This window comes from Rattus norvegicus, chromosome 11, assembly GCF_021556685.1.
Source record: "Rattus norvegicus strain SHRSP/BbbUtx chromosome 11, alternate assembly SHRSP_T2T, whole genome shotgun sequence".
Taxonomy (NCBI): Eukaryota; Metazoa; Chordata; class Mammalia; order Rodentia; family Muridae; genus Rattus; species Rattus norvegicus.
In genome coordinates, this window is record NC_141544.1 from 77594838 (window position 1) to 77614705 (window position 19868).

At 47.3% G+C, this 19868-nt stretch overlaps 1 protein-coding gene across 10 annotated transcripts in view; it reads right to left on the reverse strand.

The window, feature by feature from the left end:
- Positions 1 to 19868, reverse strand: part of Golgb1 (golgin B1) — a 57461-nt gene that overhangs the window by 1588 nt on the left and 36005 nt on the right. For 9 of the 10 annotated variants that reach the window (NM_001437716.1, NM_138885.3, XM_087575413.1 and 6 more), the window contains 8 exons: positions 14246 to 19368; positions 11473 to 13360; positions 7101 to 7279; positions 6042 to 6204; positions 5730 to 5867; positions 3426 to 3572; positions 3090 to 3187; positions 2456 to 2590 (listed from right to left, as the gene is read on the reverse strand). In NM_001437716.1, coding sequence (NP_001424645.1) covers positions 2456 to 2590; positions 3090 to 3187; positions 3426 to 3572; positions 5730 to 5867; positions 6042 to 6204; positions 7101 to 7279; positions 11473 to 13360; positions 14246 to 19368 — 7871 coding nt within the window. Of the gene's footprint in view, positions 1 to 2455; positions 2591 to 3089; positions 3188 to 3425; positions 3573 to 5729; positions 5868 to 6041; positions 6205 to 7100; positions 7280 to 8246; positions 8294 to 11472; positions 13361 to 14245; positions 19369 to 19868 lie in introns of all 10 variants that reach the window. The other variant, XR_015632576.1, reaches the window with a different exon arrangement.

A 19868-nucleotide genomic window follows, 5' to 3' on the forward strand; every position in this document is an offset into this window, starting at 1 on the left:
ATACAACATGGGTCCCCCGCATGAGATTCGCCCCAGTCACCCCAGGATGGTGGCCGAGGGGACTGGCCCTCACAGTAGTAAAGGAACTGCCTATTTAGGATGCTGGCTTGAGTGCTTCCAGGTCAAAGGATGGATTAATGTCTTGCCCATGACGGCATGACCAGCAGGCAGGAAGCAGAATCCAATACCTGTTTGTCTCTATGACTCCTTTTCTTCATCCCCTCTCTATGCCACACTTGATTCAGAAGCTCACTCCTTTCTCTTTCCCCTTTCTCCTCTCTTCTCTCCCCGTGGTCCTTTTTAAACTTTTTTCTATTGTTTTGAGGAAGGAATTTATTATACAGCTCAGACTAGCCTTGCATTTACAATTCTGGCTCTGCTTGCCTGGGCTAGGATTACAGGCACGTGACATCACAATTGGTTCCTTTTTTAAATTTATAACAGGCAAAAAGCACTTAAGAAATTCTTTAGGGCTCTTAGAAGCCTCAGCAGCTTTCTGTTTCACTTTCTGCTGATTTGCCTATTACTTCATTGTGGAAAATTTCTTCTACCAAGTTGCTGCCATGGCTCAGGGGCCCCTGAGGACAACGGGCAAGGCCACAGCTCATCACTTACACGTTTCACTGTGAGTGGGATGGATGTGCCTAAAACCACACGTTTTCACTGGAGTGGGATGGATGTAGCTTGTCTCTCCTCTGCATGTCCTTTCACACACAGGGACTCTATCAGCTGAATACCACCTCTCTTTTTCAGCCTCTCGCTTCTTCAGCAAGTGGAAGTGCCTTGATCTGAGCCGGGTCTAGCTGGCCCATATCAGTTTGCCACCCTGCTCTCCACTCTGCTCTCTGCCAGAAGGAAAGTGGGAGGGGCTAACCCTAATTGATATGGTCCAGACACAGGCTCCAGAGTCATCCTGATTAAGCTGTCTCAAGTTGTCCAGATGAGGGGACTAACCTCTCCATGGGTCAGGTATCAGCGCTAAACCGTTTCATAAGTGGCGTACAAATGGCCATGAACAAATAGGTCTCGGAATCTTGGAAAGGCCACTACACCATGAGGCACTGTGCTCCTACAGAGCCCAGGCTCAAAGCTACCTAGACAGTGTTGACAACACAACAGCTGTGAATGTACTGGATGGGAAAGAAAGAAGGCTCGGTCAGCCAAGACCTGCTCCCTGGGGAAAGCACCACAGGAAGGCAGTAATGTACCCAGTGCCGTTTGTTCTGAGGGAAGAGACATCAGACACAGTGGCTTGCCCTTGCAGACATAATGAAGGTACCTGCTATAATGTTTCTTTCTTCATTCAGGGATTCCAGCAACAAACTACTTACAGTCACACTACCTTCTCTCATTCAGCAGCGCGGTTCTTGACTTGGAATGAGGAGTTACAGAGCTGTGTTCTTCAAATCACACTTGCAGTAAACTACCCACAATATCGCACACACAGATACCTAGCTGGGCGAAATCAGTCTTCTGCAAAACCAGAAGATGCTGCCAGCAAAGCCTGTGACTGGCAGGGGAAGGTCAGGCTTAGGCAGAGTGTTTGCCCATAAACCAGTCACATACGGTTTCTTAAGGGGCCTTTCATTCTTCCTTAGGCTACATTCTGTAAAGTTTTAGTTGGCTAGCGATGTGTGCTCACACACCCCTTTAATCACAGCACTCGGAAGGCAGAGGCAGAGGCAGAGGGGCAGAGGGGCAGAAGGGCAGAGAGGCAGAGGCAGAGGCCTCTGTGAGTTCAAGGCCAGTCTGGTCTACAAATTGAGTTTTAAGCCAGCCAGAGCTACACAGAGACTGTGTCTCAAAAACAAACAACCAAAGGTCTGGTTTCAAGTACATAAGGCAATGAGGATGCATTTATTCGGACCTTTAAAGAGTCCAACACTGGGGCCCTGGAGATGGCCCAGTGGGTAACAGTGCTTGTGTTACAGGTATGACGATCCGTACTGTGATCCCAGCACCCATGTAAAGCTGGCCTGACTGCACATCTGTAACCCTAGCACTACAGAGGCAGGAGGATGGCTAGAGGCTTGCTGGTCACTAACAATGGCAAGTACCAGGTTCAATGAGAGACTCTGTCTCAAGGGAATAAGGTAGAGAGTGACACACCAAGACATCTAATGTCCTCTGACGTGTTCTCCCTGACCCCCACACGCAAAGATACAGACACACGAGAACCCAGCATGTACCTTGCATAGTTGTTAGGTAAAGTGAGACACCTTTCACAGTTTACTTGTGTAACAAATGGTAAACACATTACTAACCCCGAGGAGCTTCTGTCCCGGAAGGCACAGGCCTCTGAAATTCTAGGAGTGCCCTGTTTTTTGGTGATGACAATGAAATCATTGTCTGACCATGTCAGGGACATTAAGAACCTTCCTCACCCTTAGCCTGGCCACAGAAATGTGCAGGACAAGGTCAGGAGGGTGAGCAGGAGGGGCCACCCACACCTTACCGTCTGATCTGCTCCTTGGCCAGGGAGAGTGCATTTTCGGCGGTCAGTCTTTGGTCTCGCTCTTCTTCCAGCAGCTTCTTTAGCTCGCTCAGATCGTGTTTAGTGTTGCACAGCTGCTGCTGGACTTCAGAAAAGCTTGGGTAAAAGGCAAGCAGAGGGCATCACTGATGTAGCAGGCAGTGTCTAGTACATCTTCACAAGGCTGGGTGAGCCCCCAGACACACAGACTCACACACAGAGGCACAGAAGGCAAACAGCGGAACACCCACGGGGAGACGTGAGACTGTGGGGAGAGTTTAACTGCGGCCTGGCAGTGTTGTGTACACGTGCAATTATGTTAGAACTGCTGCCTTCACACAACCTGCTCCGTGAGGTTACCCTCAGTCTCTACATTATTTCTGTGACACTAGTCAGATAATAGGACATATTCAGTGTATAGGATGAATTCTATTTCCACCAAGATCACAACTGAGTTTCTTTAAAACAACACACACCAATCACACAGGACAGGTTTCATTATGACATTTCCATACATGTAGATAACGTGTTATGTTCGTTCCCAATACCCTCTCTGGTCTACCACCCAATTTCTTTGCACCAGGGCATGCTGGAGGGTACGGCCTGCTCCTCCTACCTTGGCTGTTCCTCCCCTGTGGTCTCAGTTTCAGTCTTTATGTGAATCCCATCCTTTTCCTGGGGTGCTCCTGGAGCAACATCTGCATTTAGTGGCCCCTAGAACAAACAGCAGCTTAGTCGCTATGAGGAAAGCTCTTAAGACACTGTATGTCTGCAAACTGAAACCGTGTTCCACAGCAGAGGGAAGCGGCAGGCCCTAGCTGCTTTCCCACCATCTCCCTGAGCACCGCTCTCCTGCCATTAGGAGTTTGTTTGGTCATTTTCCTTGGACTTCATCCCATAACCACCATCGCTCCCTTCTTCCCGTTGTTGTCCCAGCTGCTTGCTGCCTTACCGTAGCCTGCAGCTGCTGCACCTGCCTCTCCAGGATGGCACAGTGGTTGAAGAGGTTACTGTAGTGATGCTGGCTGTCACGGAGACTCTGGTTGGCGTCCCTGAGCTGGGTGGAGAGGATGTTCTTCTCCTCAAGCAGCTGAGAGAACTGAAGTGGAGGAGATGTTAAGCCCCAGGACTTTCAGGACCTGAGTCCCTACCCTTAAATCATGCTACACTTTGTTTCTTTCAAAGTGAAAAATGCCTAAATGTTTCAACAACAAAAGGAAAATAATTCTGGAAGAGTACCAGGAAACTTTTTTTTTTTCTTTTTTTGGTTCTTTTTTCGGAGCTGGGGACTGAACCCAGGGCCTTGCGCTTCCTAGGTAAGCGCTCTACCACTGAGCTAAATCCCCAGCCCCACCAGGAAACTTTTATTTTTCATGGTGCCAGGGTCTATGAGCAGAATCCCCTAACAAAATTCCAGTAGGACAAGCTACTCCAGGAATGTAAGCAGAGGGCAGTAGGTCAGGTCTGTGCTTAAACTCTTATAAAAAATATGACCAGAGACCAAGTTGCCTTTAAGCTGTGTGCTTAGAGAGAAACCATGGAGACAGCTCATCCACTTTATGTCACTGAGTCCCCAGGAGCAGTCCTTGTAGTGGATGGGACCCAGAGAGTGAGAAGAAGCTCACATGCCTGGAGGTTTCAAGAGAGGCCCGGTGTGAGTCCTCAGTGGCTAACCCACTGTCATCCAGCAGGCGAATGGCTGTGTTTGTTTAACCAGTGGGCAGGTGATTGAGATAGAGGAGGGGCCTTCCTCTCAGCTGAGCCCTCAAGAGACCGAGTTCAGGCCCAGAGTGACAATGGCCTAAGGCAGTGTGGTTTGTACTTCATGGGGTTCTACTCACATTAGTCCTAAGGTGAGTGGCTCTTCAGAGAGAACGAGGGACTTGTGGGGATGTGGAACACCCTGATTTTTTATCTTGAGTGCTTGATACACATTTTTACTTTGTAAAAATATACCATGCTATGCTAATGATCTTACTTCAATTTAAAATCTTTAGCTGTTATCTATCAAAATGACTTATTCTGTCATCTATAAATAGCTCTGCTTCAGTTTAAAATGCTGTTCTGGGGTGGGGGGTGGATGCCTAGATAGAGTATAGTATATAGACTAGTATTTGGAGAGGAGTAAGACTTGAGATGGGACTGGGAGGTGTTCACTGGATGTTCACAGCCAAAGAGCTACAGAGGGCGGGGTTTCTGATAGGTGAGAGGAGAACCCCACCCCCAAACAAAAAACAACTAAATCACAGTTGGCTATTTCATCAATGCTGTCTCTGGCACTTCAATGTAGGTGGACTTAACGTCTAATGAGTACCTTCTATGTGCAGCAAACACTGTCTTTCCACATCGAGAAGCACTGACTTCAGAATGAATGGCCTCTTGAAACCTGGAGCAGGTTACTTAGCATCTGTGGGCTTTTCTCCTCATCTAGGAAAACTATCTCCTGATTTTTATGATATTGAATTATGTTATTGGTTTTTTGCGTGTGTGCCTATATATGTAATACCCATTCACAAGTGTAGGCATGCTCATTTTACAGCACATGAGTGGAGAACAGAGAACAACCCTCAGGAATTGGTTCAATCTTTCCTCTGGAATCTAGAGATCAAACTGAAGCCACCGGGGTCTCGAGGCCAGCACTTTCACACACTGAGCAAACTCACTGGCTCATGTATGAGTTCTTAGGACACGTGTACCTCTCACCCCAAACGTGCATGTCAGACATTCACAACTCTCCGAGTAGGCCTCTGGACTCAAGTCTCACTGGCCTAAAAGAACTTCTAATTCTAGCAGACACTACCTACCTAGGTTTCTCGGAAGAGGGCAGGAATGGGGAGGAGCTATTGAGAACACTCTGACCAGTCAGAGAGCAAAAGGAAGACCATGACTCATGGGAGATGGGCGGGAGACAGTGACGCTTCTGTACAATGACTCAGGGAGATAGGCGGGAGACAGTGACGCTTCTGTATTTAGGGGTGGGAGACAGTGATGCTTCTGTATTTAGGGGCGGGAGACAGTGATGCTTCTGTATTTAGTGTATGGGTTTTTCCAAGTCACTCTTAAACACCTGCCCAGGGCAAGGAGAAAGCAGGCTGGGTTCTCTGCTCTGGAATAAACTCCCAGCTCTTATAAACTTCTGCTTGTAAGAAATATAAACTTCTTCTCAAGTTATGGGGAAGCCGAGTGCCAGTGACAAATCTTATCTCCAGAAAGAGAAAAAGAGAAACTCAATTTCAGGCTAGAAATTGACACGTACCTTGCTGTTCAGTTGCTGAATTCTTAGCTCCTTCTGATGGATTTCCTTTAAGCTGTCATTGAGCTGGGTCCTGAGACAGTCTGTTTCATAAACTAGGTTTTGTGACCCGTCGAGGGCAGCTGATGTCCCTGAGGACGCCTGCCAGGACAAAAAATGTCGCTAAAATGGTCTCTTACAAGTGCTCACACTTAGACCCTCCCTGCCCAAAGAGCCCGGAGGAGGCCTGGCTTATGGCAGCAGACGGGCAGCTGGAGGTGGCTCATGCCCTTTTGGGCAATGGCCACCCTGAGTAGAAATGCATGATTTCCTCACCTGTCGCTGGTACTGTGTGGGGAGAATCTGAGTCTGGGAGGAAGACCTCAGTTCCCTCAGGAGATTCTGCAGGTGGCCAAGCTGCTGATCTTTATCTGAGATGGCCATAAGGTACTGTTCCTTCATTCTTCTCTCATGCAGCTCCCAAGAGTTCTTCTCCACTCTACACCAGGAAAAAAAATGGCTCAAATATACTCATAGCACAAAGAATAACACTCCCAGGTTCAAAACATTCCCATGAGGTATCAGCAATGTAGCGAAACTAATACATATCAGAGTGAAATTTACACTCTAAGTGGAGACACCAAGGAAGCTGAGGAGAGCAAGGCGGTGCCAGCACCGGAGGGAACTCCTACAGCAGGGCTGACGCCGTGTCTTCACAGAAAGGCCGCATTTGGTTTGGAGCCTGAGTAAAGAGCTGTGTTTCCAAATGGGAAGAGCAACTCAAGACGGGCGTGAACACTCAGCCCAGCACACCGGTATGACCGCAGAGACTCGGAGAGTTTAGAACTGTAGGGGTCAGCGTGTAGACAGAGTAGCTTTGTATGGGGTGAGGAAGGTGAGACCATGCATGGCATGGGAGCCCACCACAGTCCTTCAGCAGTCACACCCACGATGCGGAATTAACATCGGTGTCGACTCTCAAGGACTTAGAACTGTGGATCTTGCATATATTAGGTATGAGACCTGAGCAAATAAATCTCACCAAGTTTCTTCAGTAGAGGGGAATAAACTAGATATTCTGTAAGACTAAATGAGATATATCACTCACCAAACACAAACCTGGCACATATTAAACATTAAGTAGCAAACATCAGTTGTTGTTACTTTTATTTACTTATTCCCCCGAATTTGGTGAACAGTGGGACATATACTGGACACCAGCTGTTTCTCCGCTGTGCATAAGGACAGGGCGCTTCCACTGGAGGAAGCAAGGTGAGGCACACACAAGTGCTCTTACTGTTCCTGCAGCATTCTATAAGTCTGCAACTATTTCAAAACAAAATGTTAAGATAAAATAAAAGAACACAAAAGGCTTCAAAATGCGGTTAGTCCTACCTGAGCTGATGCAGCTCGTGCTGCCAGGAGAGGTTTTCCTGCCTGAGCTCCTCCTTCATCATCTGCAGGGCTTTGGTCTGATCTTGAGATTCCTGAAGCTGAGCCTTCAGCGGACGGAGCTCGGTGATCTCTTGGTTCATCTGTAAGTACTGCTGTTGTAGATTCTTCAGTTCCTTCAGCTTTAACCAGAGGGAGAGCAATGGGTGACTCACTTCTACTCCTTACTGACCAGCAGCTGCAAACCACAGGTGCCACAGACCATCAGCACCTTCCAAAGCCCAGGGACAGCCAAGGGACTGCTGTCAAGGCTACCGGGCCTCACCATTCCTTTCGTTTCTACCCCATCGGCCTCTGAGGTCTGAAGCTACAACTCTAACCTAGGATAGACTTAAAGAACGACTGAATGGAATCCATTTAGACCTGCACCCTTATTAGGCTCTATCTCTCTTACATCAACACTCGAAAGGTTTTCTTTGTTGCTGCTGTTGTTTACTTATGCGTTTTATCCTTCTTTCCCACTTCTTGGGATTGGACTCAGGCTTCAGGAAAGCAGGCTTGCACGCATGCCTAAGCCACAGCCCTGCTGGACTCCAGTCTAAAGCTGAGCTGATGTCCGCTATAGAGAGGGGCTGCACCCGGGTGGCTAAGGATACTCTGGCTCTAGTATTAAACATCCTACTGTTTCTTGGATGCGATGCCATCCAATCTTTCTTCTCCTCATCTACTAAATGAAGATAATTACAGTACTTTTCCTCATAAGAATATGAGAATTAAATAAGAAAGTTAATAGGTCTCGCACACAAAGTTAGTGAATATTATGATGGCCTTGACTTTAGCAAAACTGCATTCTTCAAAGTCTGATGAAGAAGTAATGCCGAGACATCTGAGAAAGACAAGAGCCTTATACAAACACATACACCACTGAGAAAGACAACAGACTTATATATATATACACACACACACACACAACCACTCTCACCCACTCAGAAATGTTAGTACTACCACGCTGGTGGCTTTTTAAACAAAGGTCGGCAGCGAGCGATCGAGCGAGCGACACACTCGAGGCTGAAAAGCAGATGAATAATTGTAAGTGACAGCACATCTGCGACACTGGGTCTTTAGCTGGTGGTAGAGAAGCCAACTTACTCTGCAGAATCTTCAAAGGGCTCAGGAATTAACAGCACCAGGTACGTCTGGAAAAAATGGTGATGGGTTGGAGAGTGGTGGGAGCTGAGACATGGAGGATTCTCACAGAGCTGCTTCAGAAGCAACTGCACACTGAATCCTCCTCAGTTCTGACGTTGGTAACCTCGCCAAACAGCTAGTTGATACCTGCCCGTCCCCTCCTCAGCTTGGGGATAAGAGTTTCCTTCTATCCAGGAGATGAAAGATCTCTCAAAGATCTGATCAGATCCCAAGAAACTAAAGGCATAAACCTGGGGACCATTAGCAATGAACTCAAGAGGATCACACCGCACTGAATTCACAGCAAGTCCCTCCACAGGCTTTCTAGAGTCTGCTCTTCATGTGAAGATGAAACAAGACTTGTTCCTCAGGTAAAGAAAGGCTGACATCAGGGATGAAAAGCAACTGCTGAGAGGGGGGAATTCAACACAGTAGCAGGGGAAGCTACACTGATGAAAGATGCGAGAGAGAATGCTGGCAACAAGAAACACTAGAGCAGCAATAAGGAAGTACAAGGGAAAGCTCACTAGAAGAGGAGGTCAGAGGCAAGTGGGGAGGCACACACCCGTAGCCCTGGCCTTTGAGAGGCTGGTGTAGAAAGACTGTAAGTTCAGGGTCAGCCTGGACTACACAGAACCTTCTAGGCCAGCCCCATCCATATAATAAGAGCCTGTTTCAAAAACAAAACAGGGGGTGGAGAGATGGCTCAGCAGTTGAGTCCTTGCTATAATTCCAGAGGACCCTAGGTCAATTCCCACATCAGGCAACTTGCAATTGCCTATAATTCCAACGCCCTTACCCATATGTCATACACTCACAGACATGTGCACATAAGCCAACAAAGCAAGCACCACGAATTAGACAATGCACCCATGAGACAAGAAAAACACAAAACATAAGAAAAACCCGAATCTCTTACAAGAACATAATAGCAGGGCTAGAGAGATGCCTCAGTGGTTAAGGGCACTGTCTGCTCTTCCAGAGAACCTCGGTTAGATTCCCAACACCCCCAGGGTGTCCCACGTCAGTAACTACAGTGTGAGGCCATCCAAGGACCCCAGGCATGCATGTGGCTCACAGACACACCAGCATCAACTAACAGAACATGATGGCAGAGACAAACACCAAATGATCAGAAGATAAAGCTGAGGTGAGAAGCCTCAGAGGCAGAGGCACTTGTGTGCAGGGAACATAGGACAAGTACTCAGAAGTAGGAAGGCAAGACGGAGGCAAGCAATAGGGAAGTGTGGTGAGAGAATCCACTTCTGGAATGACCCCCAGAGGAAAGCAGCGAGGAAGACAGTATAGCCACGGGATGGGCACTAGGCAGGAAGTGCTCGCTGTGACTTCTGTGTACTAAGGACATGTGAACATGTGACTTCTGTGTACTAAGGACATGTGAACATGTGACTTCTGTGTACTAAGGACATGTGAACAGAGTAAAATACCTCGACAGTTAGATGGAATAAAACCAGAATATCAAGTTATAGAAATCAAAAACAGCAAGTTATAGAAATAGGGAAATGGCTTTTTACAAAAGGCTTGGCTCACGACATTCAGTAGGCAAGTCGGGGCTGAGTGACCAAAACGCCGTGTCCAGTGTTTACAATGCATGACCTGATAGTCAGCAGCTCCTTGAACGAAGCACAGCTAACTCAGAACCTGGGGACAACTCTGCACAGGCTCCTCTGGTGCCACATCACTCTTTTTAAAATTGTGTGTTCAAGTGAGCGTGTGAGCTTGTATATGTAGGTCAGCGGTTCTCAACCTAGCAACTGCCTAGGGACTGCTTATCAGATAGCCTGCATATCGGATATTTACATTATGTTCATCACATTAACACTACTGTAGAACAAATGATGTAACGGTTGGGGGAGACAGCACCTGGAGAGGACTGCGTGGAAGGGCCTCACAGCACTGGGAAGGATGAGAAGCACCGGTAGGTGCTAAGGTGCCTTCAGGCCAGAAGCTGGCATCAGGTCTTTCCCACAGCTCTGACCACTTTATATTTTGAGACAGGGTCTGTCACTTGCTCACTGAACCTGGAGTCCACCGACCTGGCTTGACTGGCTGGCTAGTGGGCTCCAGGGATCTGCCTAGTTCTTCGTGGCACTGGCATCACACACACGTGCTGCTGCGCTTTGGCTTTTATGGTGTGCTGGGCATCCAGACATAGGTATTTATTATGCTTGGGCAGCAAGCACTGGTTGGGCTTCTTATGTTTCTGAGACAGATTCTCACTGGCCTGCTGTTTGTCTGCACAGGATAGGCTGGCTGGTCAGTGAGCCTCAAGGCCACCAAGTCCACCAAGGGTTCTGTGAACCAAACTCAGGTATCTCTCCAGCCAACTTTCTCTATTTCTAAAACAGTTAGAGAAAGTGAGCAGATACAGGCATGGTGCTGTGTCTGCGACTGTATCTACTTAGGCAGCTGGAAAGAGCATCCTGAGTTACAGCATCAGCATGAGTAGCTTAGCAACCGTCTCTTTCAAAGTTAAAGAAAAGGGCTGAGGATGTAGCAGTGGTAAAGAACTTGCCTCGGTGTCAATTCCAGTAGAGGAAATAAAGATGGAGGAACGGGGGAAATGGGAAATAGTTCAATTGCAAACAGTCACTGACCGAGTAGTTATTCTCATGACACTGTCCAGACGGCCCTTAAGTGGGCTATATAATCTAGGCTGGTCTTGAACTCACAGCACCAGCCTCCCAAGTGCTGGAGTTATAGGAATGAGCTGCCACACCACTAACACTGACTTTAAGAAACCCCTTTTACACTTAACTCATTCTTGACAAGCTAGGGTTGAGCGATACTTCTAAGACAGGCTAAGTCCTGGCTATCCTGATCTATTGAATGTCCGAGGGCCCGGCCGGCACTGTGAAGACACTAAGTGGCCAGCCCTGTGCTTTCTTCCAATTAATCTGCTTTTAATTCTGGAACTATTTACAGGAAAAACCTGCAAAAGCAGCTTGTTACCTTTTAGTCCTTTTATAACCAAGGCAGATTCTGTGCAAAGAAACCTCCTCAGGATTGAAAATGGTAACAATATGTTTGCTTCTCTTAAGCCCCAAATGGTCTGTGGAGTGTGGGGCAATGTGGCAATTAGAAAAATTTTCTTTTCTATGGCAATAAAAATCAATGTGAAGAATGGCCCCAAACGCTCAAACACAGATCTGAAGCACACACTCACCAATCGATCTCTGTCATTCTGGAGTGAAGACATGGCTTTTTTCAAGCTCTGTACTTCTGCTGGGCTGGAGGCAGCTGAAGGGGCTGCAGACCTCTGCTTCCCTTCCTCCGACTTCCGGAATTTCTCCAGCTCATTCCACAGGTGATCTCTCTCATTCTGTAGGCTGGTCATGGCCTTGGTGAAGGACTGCACTTGGTTGTGAGAACTTTCTAGTTCTGAAGATAAGTGAAGCAATTGCTCGTCTTTGGATGTGAGCTGCTGGTTCAGTTTCTCAAGGCGGGACGAGATGTTTTCAGAGGTGGTCAGGGGAAAGGCAGCCTGGGAAAGAACGTCACTCTCTCTGCCTAAGTCCTGCCGCCCTTTCAGCTGAGCCAGCTCTTTCAGACTGGCATCATACTTCTTCTTCAGGTCACTCAGCTCCTCAGTGGCATGATCTCTGCTGTCCTGCAAGGAACTCATCGACTTTCCGAAGGCCTGAATCTGTGCCGTAAGATCCTTATTCTCTTTGGTTACCGTAAGCAACTTCTGTTCCATCTCGACGAGGTCTCTGGCCAGCTCTGCCACCCTCTCTTCTGCTGTCTCTGTTTCGTTCCGCATTATCCCTGCGTTGTGATGGAGATGCTTCAGCTCCCTCTTCAGCTTATCTTCAATCTCACTCACCTTCTTGCTTGCCTCCTTCTGGACACAAACCAACTCCTCTTGCAGATCCACAGTTCTCTTCTGAGAGGAGGAGAGAGCCGCAGTTAACTTCTGAACTTCTTCCTCTCTTACTCTCAGTTGGGCATGGTAGACAGCTAGGGCACCTTCCTCGTGCAAGGCCGTCAACTGCTCCTTGAAGCTTTTGATCTCTTTAGACAAACCTTGATTCTCCTCCTGGAGGGCGTCCAAGGACATCTGCAGGCTCTGCTTCTCTGCCTCTGACCCCTTCAGCCTTCCTTCTAGCTTTACACACTCATTTCTCAGCTCTTTGTTCTGCTGCAGCTGAGCCTCAAGGAGCTGCCTTTGCTGCGAGTCCTTTATGGTGATCACTTCATTCAGGTCCCGCCTATACTGGATCAGTTCAGCATCCAGCTTGGCATTCTCAGAGTTGAGGTCATCCATGTGACCTCGCAGCCCTCGAATCTCCTCCTTCAGTTTATTATTCTCAGCAGCAGCATCTTGGATGAGCTCGTCCTTTTCCAAGATCACAGAAAGGTGCCGCTCTTCCAGCTGTCGGTAGTCACTTACTATGCGGTCCCGGTCGTCCTGAAGAGAGGACATGGACTTAACAAAGGAATCCAACTGAGCCTTCTGCTCAAGGCTCTCCTTCTTGATGGTTTCTAGTGCTTCTGTGAGCTGGTTGGTTTTCTCAACAGCCCTTTTGTTTTCCTCTTCTAAGGTCAAATTCTCCTCTTCCTCCTGGGACAACAGGTTTTCTAATTCTTTGATCTCTTTACTGTGCTGTTGGTGCAGTTCTGCGATAGCTACTTGGATCGCCTCTTCCTTGCCAGAAAGCAGGCTTATAATCTTCTGTTCCTTCACATTGATTTCATCATGCAGCCGAGTGGTTAGCTCTCTGGAGGCTGTCAGGTCAGTCTCTAGTTGTTCACAATTGAACTTACAATTCTGGATGTCAGCTTCTTGCTGCTTGATGATCCCTTCCAAGTTGTTTTCGTGTTCTCTGCATTTTTCTAAAGAGTTCTTTAAGTCAGTTGATTGGTCTTTGAGACTCTTAAGTTCTGATTCCAACTTAGTTAATTCATTCTTAGAATCATGGTACAGCTGTCCAGCTTCTTCTAACTGTGACATAAGTTCTTTATTTTCTTCTTGCAGCTTATCATAAGCCTTCTGTTGATGCTGGAGCTCGGTCTGGGCCTTGGACTCCCAAATTTCCTTGTCATGTTCAAGCCTAGGGGATGGGGACAGGGGTCATGGAGAGAAGGAGGGTAGAGAAAAGGAGGGAAGGAGAGATATAAACTATATGATATACACCTAATTGATCTACAAATCAGTCAATATTCACTATTGAAGGTTTTAATAGAGATCTCAGTTTTCTGTATCTATACACGTGTACTAACATGATCTAACAGATAGAAAAATAACATACTAAAGATATATCAGGGAGATCTGAATCGTGAAGGTGTGCTCCTTACTTTAGTGATCCCCAGTTTGAGGTACTGCAAAGCAAATCAGCTCCCAACCCACTCTAGTTTTATTCTACTTTGCTTCAGGCAAGCTAATGGTAGGTTTCTTTAAATCTGTAATCCTGTCAAAAGAAACAGTAAGGAGCTAAAAGGGGAGCCATACTGAGGGTAGAAGTAATGCTGGCTCCTGAGCTTGGAAGGTGCATTCTAGAGTTTGGGGAGAGCATTTCTAACTGACAGAGAGTATAGTTGATGTCAACTGTGGTAAAGAGAGAGAAGGCCACTCAGGGCACTAAAGCAATTCCTTGCGATTAAGCTGGTAGAAATCTAGACAAGGGTAGTCAGGTTGTCAAGAAACCCAGACACAGAAACGGGAAGGCAGAGAAATCTATGGCCATCTCCTAACAGAGATCGGAGGTGGGGAAGAGGTCAGTGACTTTATGTTAATGATTTATAGTGATACGTATTATAACCAGAAGTTACAAAACTGGCAAAACGTGTCAGAGGGGACACGATATGCACGCTAAGGGAATTTAAAACAAACACGGTTCTGTAACAAATATAGAATAAATGAGATAACAGAGTAAACACGGTTTAGGGACTCTCCTTGCTGCACAGTTCTCTCTGGGGGACACAGGCTCCCTGCTCACCTGGACACGGTGATCTTCAGTTCCTCCATGTGGATGGTCATTTGTCGGAGCTGATCCTTTAGAGCAGTGCAGTTCTCCTCTTTGAGTCTGACCTCCTCCTCTTTGGTCTGAATGGCATCACCGAACCTCTGCTCCCATTTCTTGGCTTCATCGATCACCCTGTCCCGGTCATCCTGGAGGGACGACATGCTCTTAGTGAAGGCCGCAAGCTGGGCCAAGGTGCTGTCCAGGCTTTGCTGCAGCTCCTTCATGTCCTTGTCTTTCCTGGTCAGACTGACTTGAATCTCGGCAAGCGTGTCTTCCACATGGGCTTTTTCTCTGTGCAAAGCATCCAGCTTCTCTTGCATGTTCTTCTTCTCTTTTCGGTGTTTCTCTTCTGCTTGCTCCAGTCTTCGCAAGAGGTCTTCGTCTTTTTGTTTTATCTGGCTTTTGATGGACTCTTTGTTTGACTGAAGCTCCTTTTTCAACTTGAGGTTGTCCGCTAGCACTCTTGCTGCTTCGCTTTGGGTGTCATCTAGCAGTATCTTGAAGCTGGATAACTCGGCCTGTGCCTTCTTGTGGTGTTCAACGGCCTGAGCCAGATTTCCTTTGGTTGCATCCAAATCCTTTTGGGATTCAGTGTGAACAAACTCGAGGGCCTTGACGGTCTTCTCCAGGGCACTGATCCTGCCGAGGTACCGGATGCAGTCCTTCTGCAGTTGCTTCACTTCTTGCTGTTTTTCCTTGAGCAGCTCCTGTAGCTCTTTGGCGTGGATTTTACTGCCAGGTCCCTTCTGGGCACCTTGTATCTTTTCCATGTACTCTTTTCGTATTTCTGACTCCACCTTGGTTTTTTCCTTGACCAGCTGCTGCTTTTCTTCTTCTAATTCACTCACACATCTTTTAAGGTTCTGCATTTCTGACTCTAGTTGCTCGTTCTTTATTTGGGCGTCTGTAACATCCTGGTAATAATTCCCGATGCTCCCATTAAGTTCCGCCAGTTGATTCATCAGCCTCTCTTCTAAGTCATCTTTCTCCTCCTCTGCTGTCTCTTTCAGCTTGGTGACTCTGGAGAGCTCCTCTTGGATTTGCTGATTCAGCATGTTTATTTTGGCAACCTCTTCCTCCAGGAGCTTGAGCTCACTATCCTTTGCAGATATCTGAGTCAGTAGGGCATTTTTTTCATTTTCCAAAGTCTGGCTAAGCTCCCTGTCTTTCTGTTTCTCCATCTCTAACTCAGCAATTCTTCCTTTAAGCTGATCAAGCTGCTGGAGGTAGTTATTGATGTCATCGTGTGAGCTGAAAGTCTCACTGACACCAGGCTTGGCACTGTTAGCCAAGAGAGTAGCTTCTGCATCTTCAAGCTTGGCATTTTCACTCAGGGAATCTTGTTCTTGAGACTTGCCTACCACGGCTTCTGTTACCTCTTCGATGACATCCTTTGGCTCATCGGACTTCTCGGTGGTCTCGAGGCTAGCTTGTTTCAGTTCCTGAGCTTCTACCTGAAGCTTCAGATTACGAGTCTCTTCACTCAGAGTGTTCTTCTCTGCCATTAAAGCCTCAAATTCCTTAGAAAGGGTTTTATACTCCAATGTGATCCTTTCTAGTTCCTCCTTTAAGCTGGCATTGGAAGAAAGAAGAGCTTCCATGCTTTCATTGGCTCCTCCTACAGGCTGGGCCTCTGCTCTAAGTCGGTCGTTTTCTTCCTCTAGCTCAAGGATCTTCTGCTGCTTAGATTTGGCAAACTTTCTCATCTTCTCCTTCATCTCCTCCATTTCCTGTTCTGCATCCTGCAGCTGCTTCTCTCTCTCTCTCTTGTCTGACTCTGCGCTCCTTAACTTTGCGTACACCTCCTGCTTCTCTTGCCTCACGCTCTCCACCACGTGTTGAATCCTCTCTGCCTCATTGCTCACATTCTCGTAGGACTGCAGAAGAACTTCATACTCTTTCTGTAGCTCCTTGTGCTTCTCTTGCCATTCGGTGCTCTCTGCAATCTTAGAACATCTCACGGATTCCAGCTCCTTCATCAGCTTTTCCTTGTCTTCAGTGAGGCCCCCGAGAGCTAGCTTCAGGCTTTCACAAGAGCCACCAAGGCTCTGATTTTCCAGTAAAGACTTGTCCATTTCTACAATGAGTTTGTCCCTTTCTTCCTGAAGAAGGGCTAACTTTCCTAGGAGTGCATCTTTCTCTTGATTCTGAACAGAAACCTGGCTCTCTACATCTGCCAGAGATTTGGTCAGGTGTTCAACAGCATCTCTGGCCGAGGACAACTGCTCCTGCAGACTCTTGTTTTCCTTGAGGGCCTCCTTCCGGGAGATGAGGGCAGCCTGCAGTTTCCTCTGTAATTGCTGTTTTGCCTTACTTTCTTCCTCAAGCTCTTTTGGCTGCTTCTTTAGCTCACAAATTTCCACCTGGACCTGCTTTAGCCTCTCCTCATGCTCCTTGGCTTGCATTTCCAGCTGTGTGTGCAGGGCCTTGATTAAACGCTCCTGCTCCTCCATTTCTGTCTGTACGGTGGTGAGGGTCTGCTCCTTCTCACCAAGCTGTCCAACAAGGTAGCTGACCTCTTCTTCCTTCTGGCCCACGTGCTTTTGCAGTGTTTCTAGTTCAGGCTGTAATGTTTTCAGATGTTCCAGGTCAGCAATTTTCAATTGGCTGCTTTCCAATTCTTGCTTCAGCTGTTCTGTGTGGGCCTTGGCTTCGTGGGACGCTGCCTTCAAATTCTGGATTTCTAAGCCCTGTTCATTGATCTGTTCTTGTAGTAGTAATACTTCTTCAGATTTTTTGGTCAGCTCACTTGTTGTAGAACTAATTTTCAATTCCAGCTCTTCTTTCTCAACCTCAATTTCTTTCAGCTGGTCCTGAATCTGGGCAACAGAAACGGTAGCCTGGAGAGTTGCTGTCTCTCCAGGGTGCGAAGGCTGAGCTGCGTGTAAGTCAGACTCTGAAGCAGGCTCTGTGCCTTCGAGTGAAAGGCCTTCTGAACCGTGAGTGGGCTCCTGCTGGCCAGTGCCTGGGAGCTGCTGGTCTGTAGACTCCTTTGCTTGGAGTTGCCTTAGGCGGGCCGCAATGTTCTCATTTTCCTTACTCTGCCCATCAAACTGTTCCTGTAGGTGACGGTAAGCATCCTTCTGCTCCTTGAGCTCTTCCTTCAGATGTTTCTCTTTCTCTTGTGCCTTTTTTAGAATTGCCTTACGGGAAATTAAGGCTTCTTGAAGCTTCTTTTGAAGTTGAGTCTTTTCTTTTTCCAGGTCTACTATCTTTCCCTCCAGCTCCGGCTTCCAGTGCTCCCCACCCCCTGCACGGGGTGGGCTGCTCACCGAGGTTTCCTTTACTGCTGAGTCTCCATCCCCAGCATCCATGGTGCCTGTGATGAATTTCTGAATAGTTGCTTGGTTTTCAGTGATCTCTTCTTGAAGCAAGTCTATCTGCTTTGTCTTATTCTGCAGGTCCTGAGTCATCCGTTGGACCAAGGCCTGTAACTCTTCTTCTGCTGCTGCCTTTTCTTTTAAGTCCCTCCTTATGCCCTCCAGTTCCACTTCCTTTTCAGATATTGTCAGTCTTAAAGAAACCTCTAGTTCCCTCCACTCAGAAGTCCCATACTTTTCTGGGTCATCTTTGTTCTTGCTGTCTTCCTCCAGCTCTCTCTTCTCACTCTCCCTGAGGGAGTCTTTTGTGGACTCCTCTCTCACCTTGGCTAACTCCTCCTCCAGCTTGCTGACTTTCTGCAGTAGCTCCTTTCTGCTGATCAGCGCTGCCTGCAGTTTCCGCTTCCTCTGCTCACTCTCTTTCCTCAGCCACTCAAGTTCTTGCTGTAGTGCGTCTTTACACACTGGCTCCTGTGCGCTCGACTCATGTGGACCATGTTTAGGGCTGGACTCAGCTCCACTGTCTTCTACCTGCTCTTTCTTTGCTCCTTCAGCTCTGGACAATAAACTGAGCTGCTCCTTCAGAGTCTTAATTTCTACCCCAAGAGAAAACTTCTCTTCATTAAGCTGAACCATTTTCTCTGTCATACTGAAGCTGAGTTCAGTCACTTGCTGATCCTTCTCCTGGATGGTTTGCTGGAGTGTCTCCACATCTTTCTTTTTCTCTAACAAGAGTTGGTCCATTTGGGCTATTTCCAGCTCCTTCTGTGAAAGCGCCTGCGACAGTTCTTCCATTTCTTTTGAGATGTCCTTCATACGCTCTGCCCCCTCTAGCACTTCACTTTCCTTCGTCTGCAGTTGGCTCTGTAGGCTTCTTATCTGTGTTCCCTGTTCAGAAAATTGTAGTTGCACACCATCCAGCTCTCTCTGTAAAGTCTCGATTTTCACATCTTTAGATTTGGCTTCTATGCTTAGGCTGTGGATCTGCTCGGTGAGCAGGTTGTGCTGAGCCCTCTGACTTTCATAGTCCAGACCTCTTTGCTTCTCTGCTTCTGCAAGGCTGGTTTCCAGTTCTCGGACCTGAGCCCGGAGTTCTCCAAGGACATCAAGCTCCTTCACCCGGTAAAGCAGCTGGTCTCTTTCTTCACACACAGCAGTGAGCGTGCTGCGGGCTTCCTCCGCACTCTCTTTGAACTCCTTGGTAAGCTGGGTTAGGCTGCTAATTTCCTTCGCTTTCTCACTTAAATTCTTCTCATGAGTTTCCTTGGCTGTATGAAGGCTTGTCTCAAGCTCCAAAACTTGAGTTTTCAGCCTTTCCAGTTCACCCTGGTGACACAGACAGACATGTGGTGCAGAGAGGGATTTGTCCACACCGTCCGGCTGTGGGGAGTTCAGTTCCATTCCGGTGTCATTTAGAGGTCCCGCCTCCAATGTTCCGTGCTGATCTCTCATGCCTGCCTGTTCCCCTTCCACTGCTGGGACACTGTTCTTGTCACGGGGCGCACAGAGGACATCTCGTGCTGTAACTGAGGGCAGTCCTTCACTCTCCATCATCTGTACTTCTTTCCGATCAAGGACCTCATAGTCCCCTTCAGGCCTTTTGCCCTGCAGCTGCGACTTAAGAAATGCAATTTCCTCCTGGGCTTCCTTCATTTCCACTAATAAAACCGACAGCTCTTTATGTTTCTGAGAAAATGTGTTCTCTAGGACATCCTGTCCACTTTCTTCAGTAGAAGAGTCGCTCCTGTTGAGCAAAGCAATACCAGCTGTGCTGACCTATTAACAAATAAGGGGGAAAAACACCAAGAAAGGCCTTAATCACAGAGCTCATACAGCACTACAAACAGCCCGATACAAACTGGCATTTCTTGAATTTCCTAAAACTTGAAACCTTCTGGTTCAAACTTCTTTTATGCCACAAAACTGTTAAAAACCTGTCAAACTCTGTATCTCCTAAACTGAATGTCCATATGCAATCAGAGGCAGAAGGGCCCGGGGAAGCCTGCAATCCATTTTCTAGATATTTCCCATATAAAAGAACGTTCTTCTTTTAGGTTAACATGCCTAGTTATTTCGTCTAAAATCTGCTTAAAAACAAAACAAAACGGGCTGGGGATTTAGCTCAGTGGTAGAGCGCTTACCTAGGAAGCGCAAGGCCCTGGGTTCGGTCCCCAGCTCCGAAAAAAAAAGAACCAAAAAAAAAAACAAAAAACAAAAAAAAAAAAAAACAAAACCAAACCAGCAACAAACAATTAAATACCCTGTCTGACACCAAA